The following is a 22,172-nucleotide window of genomic DNA, read 5'->3' as shown; positions in this document are numbered from 1 at the left end:
CCACAAACACTTTTTTTGTTGCTTAGCACCATAGTTATTAAAACTAAATCGGTAATTGATTTGATGAATTACTGGATCACTAGATTAATGGTTTAACGGGTAAATCACTAATCGAACCATTTGATTCAATAATAATTAAATAAATACATAAAATTATAATAAAATTAAAATAATTATCTTTTATATTCATAATGTAAATGGTCATTTTTATGGGAGTGAATTAAAATTAAATTATAAAATTAAAAAATATAATATTATTATTGAAGAATAAAAATAATATTTTACATTATTTAACTTTATTTTTTTGTTTCTTTTTAATACAATTGATGTTTTTATGTTTATTGATGATAATTGAGTTGTTATTATTATTTTTTTAAATTTGGTAGTCATAAATTTTATTAATTTATGCAATTTATGATGCTTTATTTATATGCCTTCTAAGTGTTTGATAAAATGTTTCACCTAGTTATAAAGTAGAATTTTATACTCTTAACTTGGGATTGAGGACTTAGGTAACCTTGAGTCATTGATGCCCGACATTTATTGGTAATTTAGGGTTGTTAGTTGATTTGGTTTCTACTAACGCTATCCTTTCACTAAGCCTAATTAATGAGTTGGTTAGGATTTATGGATTGAGATCAATTATACCTATTTGACTTATCCCTAATGTTAAGGATTGACTAAGTGAGATTAACTCTTCATAATTGCCATGTTTGTGATAAATAACTACAATAGAAAACCTTGACTCTCAACCCTTGCCAAGACCTTTTTGTCATTTGAATTTCCTTTCATTTACCTTAATTGCCTTTATTTTAAGTAATTCCCTTTGTCTTTTACTCATTGCTCATTATTTACTTGCAATTTTAATTCCAACTTCGATCTCTCATAGCCAATGATACGCACATCCGACTGCAATTCCATAGGAGAACAACTCGAGATTTAAAATTTTTGGTGATTTTATTTGAATTGTGACAATCTTTCAAACTTTGATTGAGAGTTATTTGCTAGTTTAGAACTATGTTTGCAACAAAATTCGAGTTTTTAAACTTGTGAAATTCTAAACTGACACTTATCCCCCATCAAATTTTTGGCGTTGCTATTGGAGAATTCTAAATGTGGGTCATATTATTAGTTGTTGTTAATACGTGAATAGTTTGCTCTTGGGTTAGTTCTTGATTTTTGTTAGTAGTTAGAAGTATGTTTTTATTTGTTTCTTGATAGCTTTTATTTTTATTTCTTCTTTTTTCTATGAATTTTCATCCTTTTGTCCTTGAGTTTGGTTGTAACTATGTTGTAGAAAATAATAACTTCAATGATAGTTCACAGTATGGGATAGAAAATCAATTGAGGGAGGAACCATATGCATATGAACAACTTTCATAGTAACAACCTCCTCCATGTCACTATTACCACAATCCTCCTATGGTGCATACCAATCCAATAGATATGGTGGGTCTTACTACAGTTATGAACCTCAACCAACATATGCCTACAAACCACCTCTTTAACATCACCTTCAACCACAATACTCACAAGTCCTATTTTATAACCAAACACCTTCATATGATCCTAATCTATGTCTACCATATTTCCAACTTTATGTGCCACAAGAACAACCATATGAGTCGTATGAACTACACTTCGAATCATCACCATTCTAACACCAATACTCTCAAGTCCCTCTTGACCAATTACCTCCATATATACCACCTCAATATCCTTACCAATATGAACCATCTTCCATATATGAAGATTTTCTTTCAAATGATGAATTCTCTTTTTCTCTACAAACCTCAATAGAGAAAGCACTTCAAGTATTTCTCCAAGAGAAAGAAGAGATCCAAAAGAGCCAAGGAAACATCATGGCTACTTTAGTCGAACGTTTATCTTGCTTGGCATCAATACGCTCTTGCAACAATCCATGGATGAATGTGAAGAAATTCAAAGAAAAAAAAAGAAGGAGAAAGAGGAGGAAAAGGAGGAGGAGTGGTGATGACAATTACAATAATGATATAACAATAACGTTGATGATGGAGGAGGAAAAGAAAAAAGAAGATCGAAGAAATTTAAATAAGAAAAAAAAAGAAAAAAAAGAAGAGCATGCACGTGGATGTGAAACACGTTATAACATTTTGGTTGGACTTGGTTAAACATTTTGTTTGGTTTTGGTGATAGATAAAGATGTTAAAGATTAATACTTAGTTTTAAGTCATAATCCCAAATCAACACGAATTAAACTTTTACAAGAAATAATCTTATGACCACTCTGCATCACTAGTCACCACAAAGTAGGAACCAAAAAAATGATAATTCAATGATACAATCATAAAAGAAGCTAATCTGCATAAATGTTCTCTCTTTTGCATAGTGTTGGAGCCTTCAAAGCATAGTTACCTTTGATCTCCCATTTCCACCTATTACATAATGAATTTGTTCTAAAACAAAACATGTAACTAATCACAAAAAGCAGTGAACTACATACCAAAACAAATTGCATCCCAGTCCTGTACTGAATTTCTAGAAACTATACATGCTTCAAAGCATGCCATCGGCGCGAGATGGTAACCTCTTGAAGAAGTTGCTAGGCAGAGAGGGTAACTTACTTCTAAACTTGGGGTGCCGGAGCCAGAATATTCCGGCAACAACAGAAACCATCTTGAACGGCGTTATGTATAGCGCCACCGCAGCTATAAGGCAGAAAATCACAAACAAACTTGTTGCTCTTGGATCCCTCCAACTCAATAATGCTTGAAGCCTCTCACCTTGAGTTGCAATGTCTCCAACAACCGTTTGTATTCTTCCGGCTACACTTCTTAGCCTATCATACCTCATTTTGACCACATCCTGTGCCTTAGAAGTTGGAAAAGTATCGAACTCCTCATCGAGTTCATCCGGATGTGCTGCCTCCGCCCACGAAAGCTTGGTGTCCATGTGAGGCGGATGCCTCGGCCGGAACCTAAAGTTCCATATTCCAATGAGGAACATGTAGAGGAAGATAGTAGGGAGGATCAGTTCAGGGTAACATATCAAAATGAAGAACAGAACATGGACTAGAATTGTTGTAATTGGATTCTTCCATTGTTGAACCTCACCAAGCCACCTAGTCATAGAAATTGCACCTGAAAAAAGGGACACAATTCTAAAGAAATTTGCTTTGCTTCTTCTCAAGCTCCATATATGAGAATCCACATCAAGCATGTATTCCACAACCTCTTTTCTCAATGGTGGTTCAGCTCTACCAAGTCTCACAGCAACAATATTCATAGCTTGGTACCTCAATCCATCTAACTGGTTTACTGTGAATGGATGCAAGTAATGCATTTTTGGTAACAAAGGGTGTCCATAAAGGTAGATTATGTGAGCCAAAGAGAGGCATGTAAATCGAATCGCCAATTGAACTTCCCCCATTTTCTTCAATCCTTTGGGACTAAGAACAAGTAAAGGGTAAGAGTTTGTGTAGATTCTATCCATTTCCAATGTTGATAAACGAATCCTCACTTTTCCAATTCTTGAATCATTTTTTGATCCACTTCCTCCACCCAAATGGCAGTTGTCAAAAACACCCAAGGTTATGACAGTGCAAGGATCATAAACTTCCCAAGTGTATTGCTCATTCCATTTTGGATTGAAACTCTCTGTTATTGTCCTGGTTCTCACCCATTTCTGTCCATATTTGGCAACACAATAGGCATCCGTTGAAGACTTTCCCTCGTTCGTCTTCATCGGCTGCAAGCCTTGAGCACTCAGTATTCCAACTTCAAGAATCCCAATAGGCTGCTTCCAGAGCTGCCGCGCAGTAGGCCGCGTATCACTAATGTACATAGTTGATTCATCAAGCACATGGTATGCACCTTCAAGACACACTCTGAGGTGAATCCTACTTGAGAATTTGAGCTCATGCCTCTTATCACCCTCAAGAACACCAAACCCAAACCTCTCAAGATTGAACCAACGCGAATGCACCGGCCTATGGTCGAGCCGGACCTCAAACTTGTTCAATGGCACGCATAACCTCCCAACAACCTCGTCTTTCGCTGGCGTAGACTTGTTCTCCACGGTGATCACAAGCTGCTCCTCAAATGGCTCTGCTGCTACAAACACAAGATCTTCATTCCACATTGGATTCGGCGTCTTCGTCGGTGAAAGCTTAGTCTTCAAGACTTGTTGTCCCACCTGAGCCTTCACAAAAGCTTGTGGTGGCTGGCTTTTGTCCTGCGGTTCAATGTCTTGCGCTTCAATGACATTGACTCTAACATACCATAACTTTGGATTAACATAAACCTTTGATCTTATTGTATATACTCCTTCTCCATGAACTGAAGCTGAATCTGAATGCCATGCTTCAGGGAATGCTTCATCAGCTTGTGTCCCCATCCATACTGCTAGCATGATTTCTCCCCTCACCTGCTTAGCACAAACACAGATACACATGAATACATGTAGTTTGTTAGTTGATAAGACACTAATAAGATCAAACACATTTATCTTTAAGAACCAATTTTACTCCTAATGCAAAAGATGATGTTGGTGATGAAGTTGATGAGGATAGAAAGCGGAATTTTAAAAAAATTTTATGGGATAAAATTATAAAAAAAAACTCATGTCTCATGTCTAATATTTGTGTTTCAACTTTTTAGTAAAATGCTAAATACATGTATTTTATATATAGTTATGTGTCAGCATGTCCTTACAAACAATGAATATTTGTCACCGTATTCATGTCTCCGATCAGCATGGATAGCAACCAAACTCAGCCATACAGAATGAGTATGATAAGTACATTCCACAATTCTCACGTTTGAGAATTTTCACTGCATTTAAATAGTGTTTAGATGGAGATAGTAAATATAAGAACTTGTTTGATTGTTTAGACAGAGATAGAGACACAAAGTCTGTCTCTTATCGTTATGTCTATTTCTATGGATAGAAAGAATTTAACTGCAGTAATAGGAGAACAATGTTAAATGATCAATAACATTTATTATTTGGGGCCTAATATTTGACCAACACTCTAAACACTAAATATTAAATTTTAAATCCTAAATTGTTGGTTAATATTGACAGAAGTGTTGGCTCCCTGTTTGAGGCGATACGATTAAGTGAATAAAAATGAAGAATTTGTATATCATAGTGGCTCACCTTGGGTTCACCCCTTCTACCCTCTAATCTATACCATTGAGGAGCTAAAGGGCTATCTGGTGGAACCCTCGTTGGAACTTCATGCATGTCAAATACAACTTTTCCAATGTAATCATCTCTAGCAACCATTTCTTTGTCCCTTACATAAACCTCAACAACAGAGGATTGTATCTTGTCCTTTGAGAATGCAAAGACTTGTTTCCATTCAGGGTTGCTTTTCTTCTCAAAGTGTCTTGTTTTCCCTTTATAGTTGCCAACTTTTACTTCCACATAAGGATCAACACTTCCAGTTACTTGGTTTGGAGGCAAGTCCTTCGCCTTTTCGACTCGAACGTAGAGGTAAAACATCTGTTCCACAAGGTCGTATGTGCTTGTTGCTCTCTCGGTGTAGATCCATCCGCTTCCGCCACGTTGTCCTCCGTGTGGCCACCGTTCTCCGAGCACCGGCTTTGTGTCTTTCAGCTTGTAGTCATCCTGGTTCGCCTTAGGTGGAGCAGATTGTGAACCCATTTTTGACTAACTTGCAAGCTTCACCCTCCTTTTTTTTTCCTTTGAAAAAACTTAGTGATAAGTGAAAGTGTGTAACTTCTATGATATGTTCCAATCTCATTAACCTCTAAAATTTTCACAGGAGTTTTTAGTGAAGCACCTGAAATAGAAGAAGTGGAGTGAGATAGTAAAAATCAGAGAGACAAAGATATGAATAATTGAGAATATAAAATTTAAGACTTTGTGTTATACCTTTTAAGGTCTGACATGAAACAGGGTCTTTTTTTACAAATGCTTATCATTTTGTGATGATGACTCCTTTGTTGTTTACTGTCTTTGTTTCAATATTTTACTATGCAGCTTTGGCTTGCTTTTCTCTCTGAATGAAATGATTCTCTTCAGCTTCCACTTCATATAAATCTTAAAGTTGCAATTTCAAGACACTTTAGCAGATTGGGGTTGAGGAACTTGGTGCCAAAGGTGCTCAAGGCTAACACACTCAGTCCCTTTATTATTTCTTGTTTCTTTTTTTTGAACCAAAGAATATATACGAGTGTCTTATTAGTTTACTACGAGATTTAATTCAAACATATAATGCTGTTAAGCAACAATATTTATTCTCTATGGTCACAATTTGAGTGAACAGAATATTTTTATATATTAATGGATTATAGTGTTTTTTTTCCCCCTTCAAGCTACTTTACATGAAGTAATATTTTATTTTTGATATTTTACCATTAGTTACTAATTCTATATACTTTTGAAAATTTGAGATACAATGTCGACGCACTTTATAACTTTACTGGCGGAGCATAGATGCTATACTTGCATTTGCTTAATTTAAACGCTTTGATAATTAGGAGAAGCCACTTTTTAAGATTCCACAACTTCGTAAAGGTTATATGACAAAGATAGTCTTTATTTTTTTTTCTTTTTTGGAAGACAAAGATAATCTTTTAGAATGAAAAAAAAAATTTGTGGTAGACTAGCACATAATGGCTGCCCGTTATATTGCTCACTTAACACTTTCCTAGATACTAGATTCGTTTGTCTTTCTTCTATAGCTTTCCAGAGGATGGCAATTTTTCTTGTGGAAAAGACTAATTCATCACTCTCAAATATTTGTAGCGTATGAAACGTAATGGTCATTTTGGTAATTGCATTAACATAGAGGCGGGAAAGACAGTTAGTAAATAAATAAAGAAGTTTAAACAATTAAAGCTGCACGTTGAGGCCAAAGTAAAGGAGAAAGCGTATGAGGTAAGTGAGCCTTCAAAAGATGCTTTAGGAGATTATATTATTCCTTCATCTTTATTCGTCTCTAACACGATGTTAGCTGAACTTTTTGGAATTTTTGACAAGTGGTAACTGGAGGATCAAAAATTCCAAAATTCAATGAATTATAATCGGTAATGTTACGATGAAAAAATATTTTTCACTAAAAAAAAAGTGAAAATTGTTCTTTTTACAATAAAAATATTATGTGTAATGCATATTTGTTTAAAAAATTTAATTACATATTTATATTTGATCTAACTCTATACTTCACAAAATAAATTTCTATTATAATCTAATATATTTTTCTTAGATTCTTCTACTTTCTTTTTAGGATAAAGGACAAATTCGTCCCTAACCTTTTAAATCGTGAACTTTTAACTCCCTCAAGATTGGAAAATACAAAATGACCCCTCACCCATCAAAACGTCGTACAAATCGGTCCTCCCATTCAATTTGGTGTCCAACACGTAACGGAATCTGTTTACCTGGCGCCTATGTGGCGTGTATATGCGCACGTGTCTTCAGGAGGGTGGTAACGGGGCTGACGTGGTGCTAGTGGAGAAAGTAATGGGACATTGTAGTCTTTGGGCACTCGGACGACGTCGTTTCTGGTGTGTGTTTTGCAGTGGTGAGTGTGCGTTATAAAATATGCCAATGCTGCCCATATCAGTGAGAAAGAATTACAAGAAGACCTGCACTACTAAGCTTTTCCCTCCAAAAAATACAACACTTCGTCTCCGCATTGTCGTCGTTGCAGTTCCGTGGAGGAGTTTCATATTGAAGTTCCGTGGTTATACCTGCGTCTGCCGTAGAGAGTGGTAAGTACATTGATGTTCAATCGTTCTGCTTATGGCCATTTGTTTGCTATCAATGTTGTAGGGTGAGACTAATAAGGATTGTAAGTGATTCTGATATGTGATTAGTTGTGGGGTTAGTCATTTGCCATGTGTTGTTTAGAGAGATTTTGGTGATTTATATAATAAGGGGTGGTTTTATGGTTTGTTGTGGATTGAAAAATTTTGCAGATGGTTGATGTCTTTGGTGTTCCCGTGTTCCATTATGGGGGTAACTTTTCACGGAGGGTTGGCGGTGAGTTAGTGTATGTTAATGGTCAAGTTGAGAAGTTTCCTCCAATGGATTTGGATTTTGTCAATTTCGGCGATCTGGTCACGATGTTCAAAGGACTAGGATATCAATCCTATAAGGAGGCTTACTGGTATGATCCAAAAAGTAAAGATATGGAGTCAGGGTTGCATGTACTGAGGGGGGACGCAGGGATCAACCAAATGCGACAGGCTAAGTTGAGGAACAAAGATACTGAAGAGTTTTACATTTTTTTGACCATCCTGTTGACGAACCTAAGATCGCAGATGATGATTTTGAGGAAAATGTTGAGGTTGAGGAAGAAGTCGATCCAAATGACTTGGAGAAGTCGGATGGCTCATCTACCGCCGTTGATAGCACTGACAGTGATGAAGATGAGCCGTATAAACCACCTCCAACTGGTTATGAAAGTGGGAGTGATACTGGTGAAGATGATGAGGGCAGAAGGGTTAGAGCTGCCAAAGGGAAGAGGAAACATGTGTCTCCATCGTCGAGGAAAGGGGTTGATCCTAATGAGAAGCCAAAAAACAAGAAACACATGAATGTAAAAGGGAGATATTTAAAGCAAGAAGGGTGGGCTCAGCTGGTGAAAGTTCCTCAAGGTCTACTGGGCCTGCTAAACAGCCCAGCACTAGTAGGCCTGGAAGTCAGCCCAATAGATCAAGGCCTGCTAGGGAGCCCAGCATGAGGCCAGCCGTTACAGACTATGTCAGTGATGTAGACACTGATAATGAAGACATTGTGTTTGAGTATGAGTCTGAAGAGCTGCATACCACTGTCTCATCAGAGGATGAAGGGAACAAACCACACTGGCTTGAGTTTGATGAACACAATGGCTTTGGAGAAGGCAGATTTGAGCTAGGCACAAGATTTGCTACAATAGAGAGGTTCAAGGAAGTTGTGAAGGATTCGTTTATTGCTGAGGGGAGGGAGTTGGTCTGGATTAAAAATGATAAGGAAAGGGTTAGAGTTGGCTGCAACAATGAGAATTGTCCCTGGATTGCTCATCTATCATACAATAAACAGCTGCAGTGTTTCCAAGTGAAAACCTATAGGAGTGAACATACATGCGCAAGAGATCTGGGAAGCAACGCGGCTGACCAACACTGGATCAGCAAAAAAGTGGAGAAAAGGATGACCACCCATTCCCATATGAACACACATGAGGCCATTGATTTTTTAAAAGAAGAGTTTGATCTAGTACTACATCCTAAAATGGTTTACAGAGCTGTGAGGGAAGCCAAAGACAGGATCATGGGAAAGGAGGTAGAACAGTATGGGAAGCTTAGAGACTATCTAATGGAGATACATAGAAGCAATCCAAGGTCTACTGCGTTGTTGGACGTTATTCCCCAGCCACAAGCGCTCCCAACATTCGACAAAATGTATATATGTTTTGATGCCTGCAAGAGGGGATTTAGGAGTGGATGCAGGCCGTTGATTCACTTGGATGGAGCATTCCTCAAGACCTATCATGGGGGCCAATTGCTGTCTGCTGTGGCACAAGATGCTAATAACCAGTTTTATGTCATTGCATTTGCTGTGGCAAGGTCTGAGTCGAAAGAGTCATGGAAGTGGTTTCTGACCCTATTACAAGACGACATTGGAGATGTGCAACAACATGGTTGGAATTTTATGTCTGACATGCAAAAGGTTAGTAAGTCAGATTCTCTATACTTAATTTAAGTACATTTGATGCAAAATGATGAAAGTCCTTCTTGAACCATTCTGTTTCAGGGACTGATGCCTGCATTGAAGGAGATAATGCCGAATGCACATGTGCGCAATTGTGTCATGCATATGTGGAAGAATTTCATCAACCATTTCAAGGACTTATATATCAGAAAAATTGTGTGGGACTGTGCAAAATGCACAACTGTGGCTGAGTTCAAGACAAGAATGGAGAGGCTGAAGGAAGTTAATCAGGATGCCTGGTCATACCTGATGAAATTTGAACCTGCAACATGGGTAAGGGCCTATTTCAGTCATGGTCCAAAAGTGGACAACCTGACTAACAATATGTGCAAGTCTTTCAACTCCAAGATCACCAAGTACAGGTGCAAGCCTATACTCACAATGTGCGAAGAAGTGCACTACTACCTCATGAGGCGTATGGTTCAACACAAGAGACTGATAGATTGCCATCATGGAAAGCTTGCATCGGTTCAGGAGAAAAGGTTGAAAAAGCTTGTTAAGCCAAGTAACAAATGGACTGCAGAGTGGATTGGTGATAACGAGCGCAAGCGATTTGAGGTCACACAAAAAGGATCTAAGTTGGATGTGGACCTGATTAAACATACATGTACATGTAACAGATGGCAATAAACTGGTCAGTGTGTAATTTTATTTCTCTAAATGTTTCTTGTTAGATTTGCCTGCCTGCTGTTGCTGTTATTTTACTTATGACATTGTTTCTTGTTGGATTTGCTTGCCTGCTGCTACTGTAATTATATTTCACTAATTATTTCTTGTTGGATTTGCCTGCGTGCTGCTGCTGTTTCCTTACTTGCATATGTCCAATTGTTATCCTCAATTTGTATATGTCTAAGTTGTATATGTCTAATTGTTATCCTTAACTTTGTTGGGTTTGCTGGGAAAGGGATGCTGTGCACCCATGCAATTGCAGCAATAAGAAAAAGACATGACAACATGAAAGATTATGTGCATCCATGGTTATGCATGGAATCACTGAAGAAGACTTACGAGCACTTTATTCAACCTGTTACAAGTGAAGAGTTCTGGATACGGTCTGATCAGACTAGGCCTGCTGCACCTATCATTAAGCGGCCAATTGGTCATCCAAAGGTACATAACAGGCAGAAGGACCCAGCAGAAACTTTTATCGAAGGTGAAAAACTGAGGAGAAGTTTCTATGTGACCTGCAGCAAGTGTGGTCAAACAGGGCACAACTATAAGACTTGCAAGGGTGCGCCATCCAACCCAAATTGGAAACCTAAGACTAGAAAACCAAGGAAGAAGACCCAAGACAACCTTTCTCTTGTGGTTATACCACTGTCACAATCAGCACCTGATGAGTGGATAATTTATACGCTTTTTGGCATTGTTTTTATATAGTTTTTAGTATGATTTAGTTAGTTTTTAGTATATTTTTATTAGTTTTTAAGCAAATTTCACATTTCTGTACTTTACTATGAGTTTGTGTATTTTTTGTGATTTCAGGTATTTTCTGGCTGAAATTGAGGGACCTGAGCAAAAATCTAATTCAGAGGTAGAAAAAGGACTGCAGATGCTGTTGGATTATGAGCTCCCTGCAGTCGAAGTAGATTTTCTGGAGCTACAGAACTACAAATGGCGCTCTTCCAATTGCGTTGAAAAGTAGAAATCCAGGGCTTTCCAGTAATATATAATATTCTATACTTTGCGCGAGTTTTGATGACGTAAAATGGTGTCAAAACGCCAGCTCTCTTGCCTTTTCTGGCGTCAAAACGCCAGACCTGGCATAAAAGTTGGAGTTAAACGCCCAAACTAGCACCAAACCTGGCGTTTAACTCCAGGAAAGGCCTATGCACGTGAATGCTCCAATGCTCAGCCCAAGCACACACTAAGTGGGCCCCAGAAGTGGATTTCTGCACTACCTATCTTAGTTTACTCATTTTCTGTAAACCTAGGTTACTAGTTGAGTATAAAAACTACCTTTAGAGATTTATTTTGTACCTCATGACATTTTCACGTCTTACATTGTATCTCTATGGCATGAGTCTCTAAACTCCATGGTTGGGGGTGAGGAGCTCTGCTGTGTCTCGATGGATTAATGCAATTACCATTGTTTTCTATTCAATCACGCTTGTTTCCATTCTAAGATATTCGTTCACACTTAAACATGATGAATGTGATGATCCGTGACACTCATCACCATTCTCAACTTATGAACACGTGCCTAAAAACCACCTCCGTTCTATCTTAGATTGAATGTGTATCTCTTGGGTTCCTGGTTCACGACTTTGAGTACCTCTCCTGACAATAGAGTGTTCGAATTCGTGCATCCAGAGTCTTCGTGGTATAAGCTAGGATTATTGACGGTCATTCCTGGGATCTGCAAAGTCTAAACCTTGTCTGTGGTATTCCGAGTAGGATCTGGGAAGGGATGACTGTGACGAGCTTCAAACTCGCGAGTGTTGGGCGTAGTGACGGACGCAAAAGGATCATTGGATTCTATTCCAACATGATCGAGAACCGACAGATGATTAGCCGTGCGGTGACAACGCACATGGACCATTTTCACTGAGAGGATGGGAAGTAGCCATTGACAACGGTGACACCCTACACACAGCTTGTCATGGAAGGAGCCTTGCGTGCGTGAAGAAGAAGATAGTAGGAAAGCAGAGATTCATATGACAGAGCATCTCCAAAACTCCAACCTATTCTCCATTATTGAACCACAAGTACCTTTTATTTCATGATATTTTATTATATTGCAAACAAAAACCCTTTTCATTATTAATCTCCTGACTAAGAGTTACAAGGTAACCATAGCTTCCTTCAAGCCGACAATCTCCGTGGGATCGACCCTTACTCACATAAGGTATTACTTGGACGATCCAATGCACTTGCTGGTTAGTTGTGTGGAATTGCAAGTGTGATTGCAATTTCATGTACCAAGTTTTTGGCGCCGTTGCCGGGGATTGTTTGAGTTTGAACAACTGACGGTTCATCTTGTTGCTTAGATTAGGAAAATTTTGTCTTTTGGGTCAGAGTCTTTTATTTTCTTTTCAAAATTTTTCAAAAAAAATTATTATTATTTTTTCTTTTAGATTTTTCTGTTTGAGTCTAGTTGCATGTTTTAAGTTTGGTGTTCTCTTGTTAGTTTTTATTTAAATTCCGAAAATTTATTTTTGTTTTTCTAAAAATTTTAAGTCTGGTGTTCTTTTTATGTTCTTGAGTCTTTCTTGTGTTTTGATCTTAAAATTTTTAAGTTTGGTGTTCCTTGGTGTTTTCCTCAAATTTTCGAAAGTTTTGCATTAAATTAGTCATCAATTTTCAAAATCAAATCTTTTTAAATTGTTTTTCAATCATATCTTTTCAATCATATCTTTTTTTTCAAAACTTACTAACCACTTTCTCTTTCTTCTTTTTTTTCGAAAATCCTCATAAAAAATTTTCAAATCTTTCTTTTTATTTTTTTAGTTTCCAATTATTATTATTATTATTCCGAAAATATATATATATATATATATATATATATATATATATATAATAAAATAAATAAAATAAATCAACATCATCTCCCTTTCTCCATCATGGAACTAAGTGGAAATGAACAGTCCAGAAGGACTCTGGGGTCATATGCTAACCCCGCTACTGCTTCATATGGGAGTAGTATCTGTATACCCTCCATCGGAGTCAGTAGTTTTGAGTTGAATCCTCAGCTCATTATCATGGTGCAACAAAATTGCCAGTATTCCGGTCTTCCACAGGAAGAACCTACTGAGTTTCTTGCACAGTTCTTACAAATTGCTGACACAGTACATGATAAAAAAGTAGACCAGGATGTCTACAGATTATTACTGTTTCTATTTGCTGTAAAAGACCAAGCTAAGAGGTGGTTAAATAACCAGCCTAAGGCCAGTATAAGGACATGAAAATAGCTGTCAGAAAAATTTCTGAATCAATATTTCCCTCCCAAGAGGATGACACAGCTAAGGCTGGACATCCAAGGCTTTAAGCAAGAGGATAATGAATCTTTTACAACGTCTGGGAGAGGTACAGAGAGATGCTGAGGAAATGCCCCTCTGAAATATTTTCAGAATGGGTGCAGTTAGACATCTTCTACTATGGGCTTATAGAAAAAGCTCAGATATCTCTAGATCACTCAGCTGGTGGATCTATACACATGAGAAAGACAATTGAAGAGGCTCAAGAGCTTATAGATACTGTTGTTAGAAATCAGCATCTATACTTGAGCAGTGAGTCCTCCATGAAGGAAGAGGCTAAAGCAGTATCTACTGACCTTAGTCCTCTAGAAAAAGTTGCTGAACTCAACCAGCAATTACTTACTCTGATAAAATAGTTAGCAGAATTTAAAGAAATGTTACAAGATACTAGGGATGCTAATAAGAATATGGAAGCACAACTTGACCATACAAGACAACAGTTATCTAAACAAATAACAGAAGAATATCAAGCTGTTCAATTAAGGAGTGGAAAAACATTAAATACATCAACTCAAAGTAGCAGAAAGCCAAGGAAAGAACAGCTGACAGAAGACGAACAGTATGCTACCCAAAATCTCTCTGAGGACAATAAGAGCCCAGAGAGGAAGGATTCTGGCGTTCAAACGCCAGAAAAGGGTGACAAACTAGCATTAAATGCCCAGTGGACACCCAGTTCTGGCGTTCAAATGCCAGAAAAGGGTGAAAAGTTGGCATCAAATGCCAATTCCATGTTCAATTCTGGCGTTCAAACGCCAGAACAGGGTAGGAATCTGGCGTTAAACGCCAATCCAGCACCCAATCCTGGCGTTCAAACGCCAGTAAGGGATCATACACCTGCAAGTGCTGATAATAACTCCCTCAAGAAGGCGTCTCAGCCTGCTTCTATAGGAAATAACCCTGTAGCAACCAAGGTTGAAGAATATAAAGCCAAAATACCTTATCCTCAAAAACTTCGCTAAGCAAAATAGGATAAGTAATTTGCCCGCTTTGCAGACTATCTCAGGACTCTTGAAATAAAGATTCCGTTTGCAGAAGTACTCGAGCAAATACCCTCTTATGCTAAGTTCATGAAAGAAATCTTAAGCCATAAGAAGGATTGGAGAGAAACTAAAAAAGTTTTTCTCACTGAGGAATGCAGTGCAGTCATTCTAAAAAGCTTACCAGAGAAGCTTAAGGATCCCGTAAGCTTTATGATACCATGCACATTAGAAGGAGTTTGCACCAAGATAGCTCTATGTGATCTTGGGACAAGTATCAACCTAATCCCTGCATCGACTATCAGAAAGCTTGGTTTGACCGATGAGTTCAAATCAACCCGGATCTATCTTCAACTTGCTGATGGCTCCATTAAATACCCATCAGGCATAATCGAGGAATTGATTGTCAAGGTTGGGCCATTTGCCTTTCCCACTGACTTTGTAGTGCTGGAAATGGAGGAGCACAAGAGTGCAACTCTCATTCTAGGAAGACCTTTCCTAGCAACTGGGCGCACCCTCATTGATGTCCAAAAGGGAGAAGTGACCCTGAGAGTCAATGAGGATGAGTTTAAGTTGAATGCTGTCAAAGCTATGCAGTATCCAGACACACCAAAAGACTACATGAAAGTAGATCTTATTGACTCTTTGGTAGAAGAAGTCAATATGAATGAGAGTCTCGAATCAAAGCTAGAGGATATATTTAAAGATGTTCAGCCTGATCTGGAGGAGCTAGAGGAATTAGAAGAACCTCTGAAAACTCCTCAATTAGAGGAAACACCCCCCAAACTAGAGCTCAAACCACTGCCACCATCCCTAAAATATGCATTTCTGGGAGAAGACAATACTTTTTCTGTGATCATAAGCTCTACCGTAAAGCCACAGGAAGAGGAAGCGCTGATTCAAGTGTTAAGGACACACAAGACAGCTCTTGGGTGGTCCATAAGTGATCTTAAGGGCATTAGCACAGCCAGATGCATGCACAAGATTCTCTTGGAGAATAATGCTAAGCCAGTGGTTCAACCACAAAGGCGGCTGAATCCAGCCATGAAGGAAGTGGTGTAGAAAGAGGTCACTAAATTACTAGAGGTTGGGATTATTTATCCAATTTTTGATAGCCCCTGGGTGAGCCCTGTACAAGTCGTCCCCAAGAAGGGAGGTATGACAGTAGTTCATAATGAGAAAAATGAACTGGTTCTCACAAGAACAGTTACAGGGTAGCGCATGTGTATTAACTACAGAAGACTCAATACAGCCACCAGAAAGGATCATTTTCCTTTACCATTTATAGACCAGATGCTAGAAAGACTAGCAGGTCATGATTATTACTGCTTTTTGGATGGATATTCAGGCTACAACCAAATTGTAGTAGATCCCCAAGATCAAGAGAAAACAGCATTTACATGCCCATCTGGAGTATTTGCCTACAGAAGGATGCCATTTGGACTGTGTAATGCACCTGCAACCTTTTGGAGATGCATGCTCTCTATTTTCTCTGATATGGTGGAAAAATTTCTGGAAGTCTTCATGGATGACTTCTCAGTATATGGAGACTCATACAGCTCCTGTCTTGATCACCTGACACTTGTTCTAAAAAGGTGCCAAGAGACTAACCTGGTTTTAAACTGGGAAAAATATTACTTTATGGTGACTGAAGGGATCGTCCTTGGGCACAAGATTTCAAACAGAGGAATAGAGGTAGATCAAGCTAAGGTAGAGGTAATTGAAAAATTACCACCACCTGCCAATGTTAAGGCAATCAGAAGCTTTCTAGGGGCATGCAGGATTCTATAGGAGGTTTATAAAGGATTTTTCAAAAATCGCAAAACCTCTAAGTAATCTGCTAGCTGCTGACATGCCATTTATATTTGACACAGAGTGTCTGCAGGCGTTTAAGACCCTGAAAGCCAAGCTGGTCACAGCACCAGTCATTTCTGCACCAAATTGGACATTACCATTCGAACTGATGTATGATGCCAGTGACCATGCCATTGGTGCAGTATTGGGACAAAGGCATGACAAACTTCTGCATGTCATTTACTATGCCAGCCGTGTCCTAAATGATGCACAGAAGAATTACACAACCACAGAAAAGGAATCGCTTGCAGTGGTTTATGCCATTGACAAGTTCAGATCCTATTTGGTAGGATCAAAGGTGATTGTGTACACTGACCATGCTGCTCTTAAATATGTACTCACAAAGCAGGATTCAAAACCCAGGCTCATAAGGTGGGTGCTGCTTCTACAAGAGTTTGATATAGAAATAAGAGACAAAAAGGGGACAGAAAACCAAGTGGCAGATCATATGTCCCGGATAGAACCAGTAGAAGGGGCGTCCCTCCCCATCACTGAGATCTCTGAAACCTTTCCAGATGAGCAACTCTTTGCCATTTAGGAAGTACCATGGTTTGCAGACATTGCAAACTATAAGGCTGCAAGGTTCATACCCAAGGAGTACAGCAGGCAACAAACAAAAAAATTAATTTCTGATGCAAAGTACTACTTGTGGGATGAACCATATCTCTTTAAGGGATGCGCAGACAGAATAATCCGTAGATGTGTGCCTAGAGAAGAAGCACAGAGGATCCTTTGGCACTACCATGGATCACAATATGGAGGACATTTCGGAAGTGAGCGAGCAGCCACAAAAGTCCTCCAATGCGGCTTCTACTGGCCTACTCTCTATAAAGACTCCCGAGAGTTTGTACGAAATTGTGACAGTTGCCAGAGAGCTGGTAATCTGCCTCATGGATACGCCATACCTCAGCAAGGGATCTTAGAGATTGAATTGTTTGACGTATGGGGTATTGACTTCATGGGGCCTTTCCCACCTTCATACTCAAACACCTATATTCTGGTGGCAGTAGACTATGTATCTAAATGGGTAGAGGCAATTGCAACACCCACTAGTGATACTAAAACAGTGATAAAGTTCCTCCAGAAACACATCTTCAGTAGATTTGGTGTCCCCAGAGCAATAATCAGTGATGGAGGCACTCATTTCTGCAATAAACAGCTTTACTCTGCTATGGTCCGATATGGAATTAGCCACAAGGTGGCAACTCCGTATCATCCACAGACAAATGGGCAAGCTGAGGTCTCTAATAGAGAACTAAAGAGGATCCTGGAATGGACTGTAATGGCCCGTAGAAAGGATTGGGCAAAAAGCTTGGATGATGCTCTGTGGGCATACAGAACAGCATTCAAGACTCCTATAGGAACTTCTCCATACCAACTTGTGTATGGTAAGGCCTTTATTTGCCCATGGAACTGGAACACAAAGCCTACTGGGCAACCAGACTCCTAAACCTTGATGCTAAATTAGCTGGAGAGGAAGGATTGCTCCAGTTGAATGAGCTAGAAGAGTTCAGACTCAATGCTTTCGAAAATTCAAAAATTTACAAGGAGAAAGCTAAAAAGTGGCATGACAAGAATTTATCATCCAGAGTGTTTGAACCGGGACAAAAAGTCCTATTATTTAACTCTAGACTCAGACTATTCCCCGGGAAATTAAAATCTCGATGGAGGGGACCATATATGATTACAGGTGTGTCACCATATGGATATGTGGAGCTTCAGAATATTGATTCTGACAAGAGATTCATTGCTAATGGGCAAAGAGTCAAGCACTATTTTGAAAGCAATATTGAGCAAGAGTGCTCAAAACTGAGACTAGAATAACATTCAGTGAGGTCCAGCTAAACTATGATGCTAAGGTTGTGAACTGTTATCAGACTGCATATCATGTTTTGTTAGGATTGTAATCTTTCGAACTTAAACTTTGGTTTAATGTTAAATGATCCAAACTATTTAATGTCTTTTTCATTCTAATCCCATCAACATCATATTACATATACCCACCCAACTCCAACACGTTACAACAACAGCATATTATCATTCATCAAAGGATAATTTAATACAACAATTGTGTTCTAAAAGCATAATTTAAACTCTTTTTCCAATTTTTAGCCAAGTTTGGCAACAACAGAACCCAAAATTACACTAACCACAACAACAATAACAAAATACAAATTAACATTCTTCTTTCTCTCTAGATGCAACATCTTCTTCTCCAAATCAGTGAGTCTCTGTTCCACTACCTTTTTTCCAAGATACAGTTTCAGATCATCAATCTCGTTCTCAATCATAAACTTGTCCAGAACACTTACTGTTGAAACATGTTCATCCAACCATAAGAAGAACTTGCAGTGACTGGAATTTTTCAGCTGCATGTTCATGATGGCAAAACCAAAAATCACCAACTTATAATAAAAAAAAAATAACTTCTTCTTATGCCGGTATAATCAAAATCAATCAAATAAAACCACCAACTTACCTTAAAGAATGGACATCCAAAGAACAATCTGTTGGGGTTCGTTGTTGTCCTTGATTTGTACAATATGGCGTACACTCCACATCTACACCTTGAAGCAATGTCGTCTTTCTCCTCTGCAGCTTTCACGCATTTCACGGTCGACGATAGTAGAACGCGTCTTGCGCTGGATGAAGCTCCATCGCTGGCCATTTACCACTCCGCAGTACCACTACCCCCAAGCTCTCACACAAATCACAACAGCTATGGCGACAGGGTTCCATTTGAAGAAATAGGGCACACACCAGAAACGACGTCGTCCTAGTGCCCAGGGACTATAATGTCCCATTACTTTCTCCACTAGCACCACGTCAGCCCCGTTACCACCCTCTTGAAGATACGTGTGCATATACACGCCACATAGGCGCCAGGTAAACAGATTTCGTTACATGTTGGACACCAAATTGAACGGGAGGACCGATTTGTACGGCTTTTTGATGGGTGAGGGGTCGTTTTGTATTTTCCAATCTTGAGGGAATTAAAAGTCCACGATTTAAAAGGTCAGAAACAAATTTTTCCTTTACCCTTCTTTTTATCTTTGTCTTTTATTAATTTATTTTATTATTTTCAGCTCTCTAAACGTAAACATACTACTATGCATATGACCATCACCGATGGCTCGCCTTAGCTGATTAATTAGTGATGAACTAACAGTAAAAAAATCACATGACTATTGTTAAATTGAAAATAAGAAAGTCTATTTCACTAACAAATTACAAACTGCTAACTACTATTTTGTACAAAGTCCATTTTTTCCTTCCCAGTGCGGACAGAAATAACACGCGTTATTCTTAGTCAATTGAAACCAACACCTATTTTATCTCTCTCTTAACTTACTGTTTGATTGTCTTCTATCTAAATTCAAAAATTTTAAGTGATAATCGCCAAAATAAATTCCCATAAACATCTCTGTCTCTCTCAAATTATACTCTGATTTTTACTGTATTTTTTTTGCCCACCAAACCCGAGTCTCCATCATTTTTAATTTTCATTCATTCACTGTCATTTTACATCATTTTTCCCATTCTAGTATTTTCTACCAATCTGTCGTTCCTCGAAAAGTTTCCAAGTCACTCCCTAGTCACCGGCGATTGAAGGGGAAGAGTTCACCAGCAGGGTTTATGAGGATCTTCATGGGCCATGCATAGCTTCTCCATACGTCGTGCAAGTACCTCCACGGAGAAGGTTCCTGGAATCACAGGCCGTATTTCTCGTATCCTTCCCTTGGAAATTTCTCTCTTATTGTTGTCACAAGAGCTAGGCTGTGTGGCTTTTTTCGTTGTTCGTAGGAAGTCTACAATAACAAGTATTGCTCATTGTCGCAATTAATTATGGTAAGTTTGTCACTTCACTTCTCCTTCTCATTGATGCCATCTCCTTTTTTGGGTTCTTCTAGAATTAGACTTAACTTTGATACACTGAAACTTCAACTTTAATGTAGATTTAATTTTTTTTCTTTTTTTCCTGGTCTAAAGGATCTAAAATGATTAATGGAAGAATTCAAAATCATACTTAATTGTTGTGTTGCTCTTTTTATTGATATTGTTGAAATTAAATTTGTATTTATGCATTCTGTTTCAATCAATTTTTTGCTGTGTGTTGTTATTATAATTTAAAATTAAATTTCTATTTGTGCAACTTGTTGCTGTTATCGTGATCTGTGACATGAACTTGTTGTGGGTAAGGTAATTTATTTGAGACTTGTTTACATATAATTTACTATATATATATTTGCTATATATATATATATATATATATATATATATATATATATATATATGGCCAACTCTAATTGTTCTTCAAAGTTCTAATATAAATAGAATAGCTTAATTGTAGTCCTACATACATAATACAGAACGCAAGTCACATATATAAAGCATAGAAATAGACTTTTATAGAATATCATGTTCACATTAATTTTATCATTTGTAGAAATATAATTATAGTATATTGCTAGTTTTATATTGTCTTTAAAAAAACTATGAAATATGAGTTAATGAATCATTCTTTTTTGTATACATATTCTATTCCTCTATCTCTAGCAACTTAAAAGTGCTAATGCATTAAAAATGTAAAGTAGTCTTGATTTTTCTCTAAATTAAGAGAGTGTAATTGATATATTAAGACTAAGATTCGTGAAAGGGTATAGTCTTAATGTCTATTCAGAACATCTTTATGCATGTTCCATTATTTCGTTGTATATTGTCTTAGTGTTTAACAGATACATAGCTTCAACAAGGACTTTTCTACAGTTTTTACAATTTGATTATACAATCCACTTATATAATAAAATTTTATTCTATAATGATGAGCTGTTGTGTTTACTAGATGCTAATGTACTAAAACTCTCAATAGATATTTTTATTGATGCACAGAAAGTGATTATCCAAACGGCTGAACAGTTGTTATCACTAGAGCCGTGATTATCTTAGCTGAATATTGATGATTCTTGATAGATTTTGTAACCGTTGTTCTCCTATCTAGATAGAAATTGTTTGCCATGAATTGGCTTTGATTGTGAGTATTTTATTCAATGTTTGATAATATTAGCATGATGAGTTATCTTTAATCAAATTATTTTAAGAAAATGAACATATGGCTTGATGGCCTCAGTGTGCTTGACAAAGATCTTCTCGTAAGGAAGTAGATTATTGTAGTCATTATTTGTCAATGTTATGTTTTTATTATGATTTTAATGGTATGCTTTGGTTGATGACAAAATGAGGTTGTTGATATTGCAGATTATGCGAAGGTAGCGTAGGATGCACATCATAATTTGAAAAAGACAATTGTGTAGCAAGAAAGATGCAAAGGTCATGTGGAATAAAAAGTAGGTTTGAGCTATGGGTTTTAGAGTGTTGGATGTACTAACTTTTATTTGTAGGTTTAGCTTAGTTACAAGTTTTATTATTATTTGTGTTTTCAGAAATTTCGAATAATTGGTATTACATTGGTGTAAAAGGGAGCTTACAATTGAGTCCAAATTTTTTGGTGTATATTGGCCTATTTTTGCTCAATTCTTTATGTGTTATAATTATCCATTATTTTTCATGACCTTTGAACACTTAATTATAGGTGAGAGATGACACCAATTGGTCGTAAAAGAAAACACTTTTACCATCCAGCCCATGACTTTTGATTTCA

General features: G+C 37.7%; 2 protein-coding genes across 2 annotated transcripts; one reads left to right on the top strand and one right to left on the bottom strand.

Annotated features, from left to right (window-relative positions):
- Positions 1-2,289: 2,289 nt before the first annotated feature.
- On the bottom strand, positions 2,290-6,187 carry LOC112746614 (FT-interacting protein 1). Its single transcript, XM_025794956.3, has 3 exons — positions 5,881-6,187; positions 5,140-5,788; positions 2,290-4,404 (listed from the first exon to the last, which is right to left on the bottom strand). The coding sequence occupies exons 2-3, from the start codon at positions 5,647-5,649 to the stop codon at positions 2,536-2,538; spliced, it is 2,379 nt and encodes a 792-aa protein (XP_025650741.1). The 5' UTR covers positions 5,650-5,788; positions 5,881-6,187; the 3' UTR covers positions 2,290-2,535.
- A 2,507-nt stretch (positions 6,188-8,694) lies between these two features.
- Positions 8,695-18,420, top strand: LOC112726418 (uncharacterized). The gene is made up of 5 exons (XM_025775801.1): positions 8,695-9,663; positions 9,748-10,263; positions 10,380-10,453; positions 10,560-10,858; positions 18,413-18,420. The coding sequence occupies exons 1-5, from the start codon at positions 8,695-8,697 to the stop codon at positions 18,418-18,420; spliced, it is 1,866 nt and encodes a 621-aa protein (XP_025631586.1).
- The last annotated feature ends 3,752 nt before the right edge of the window (positions 18,421-22,172 follow it).

The sequence above is a fragment of the Arachis hypogaea genome, chromosome 2 (genome assembly GCF_003086295.3).
Source record: "Arachis hypogaea cultivar Tifrunner chromosome 2, arahy.Tifrunner.gnm2.J5K5, whole genome shotgun sequence".
NCBI classification, from domain to species: Eukaryota; Viridiplantae; Streptophyta; class Magnoliopsida; order Fabales; family Fabaceae; genus Arachis; species Arachis hypogaea.
The sequence above is the reverse complement of the archived record's forward strand: the minus strand, read 5'-3'. Positions and strand labels throughout refer to the sequence as shown.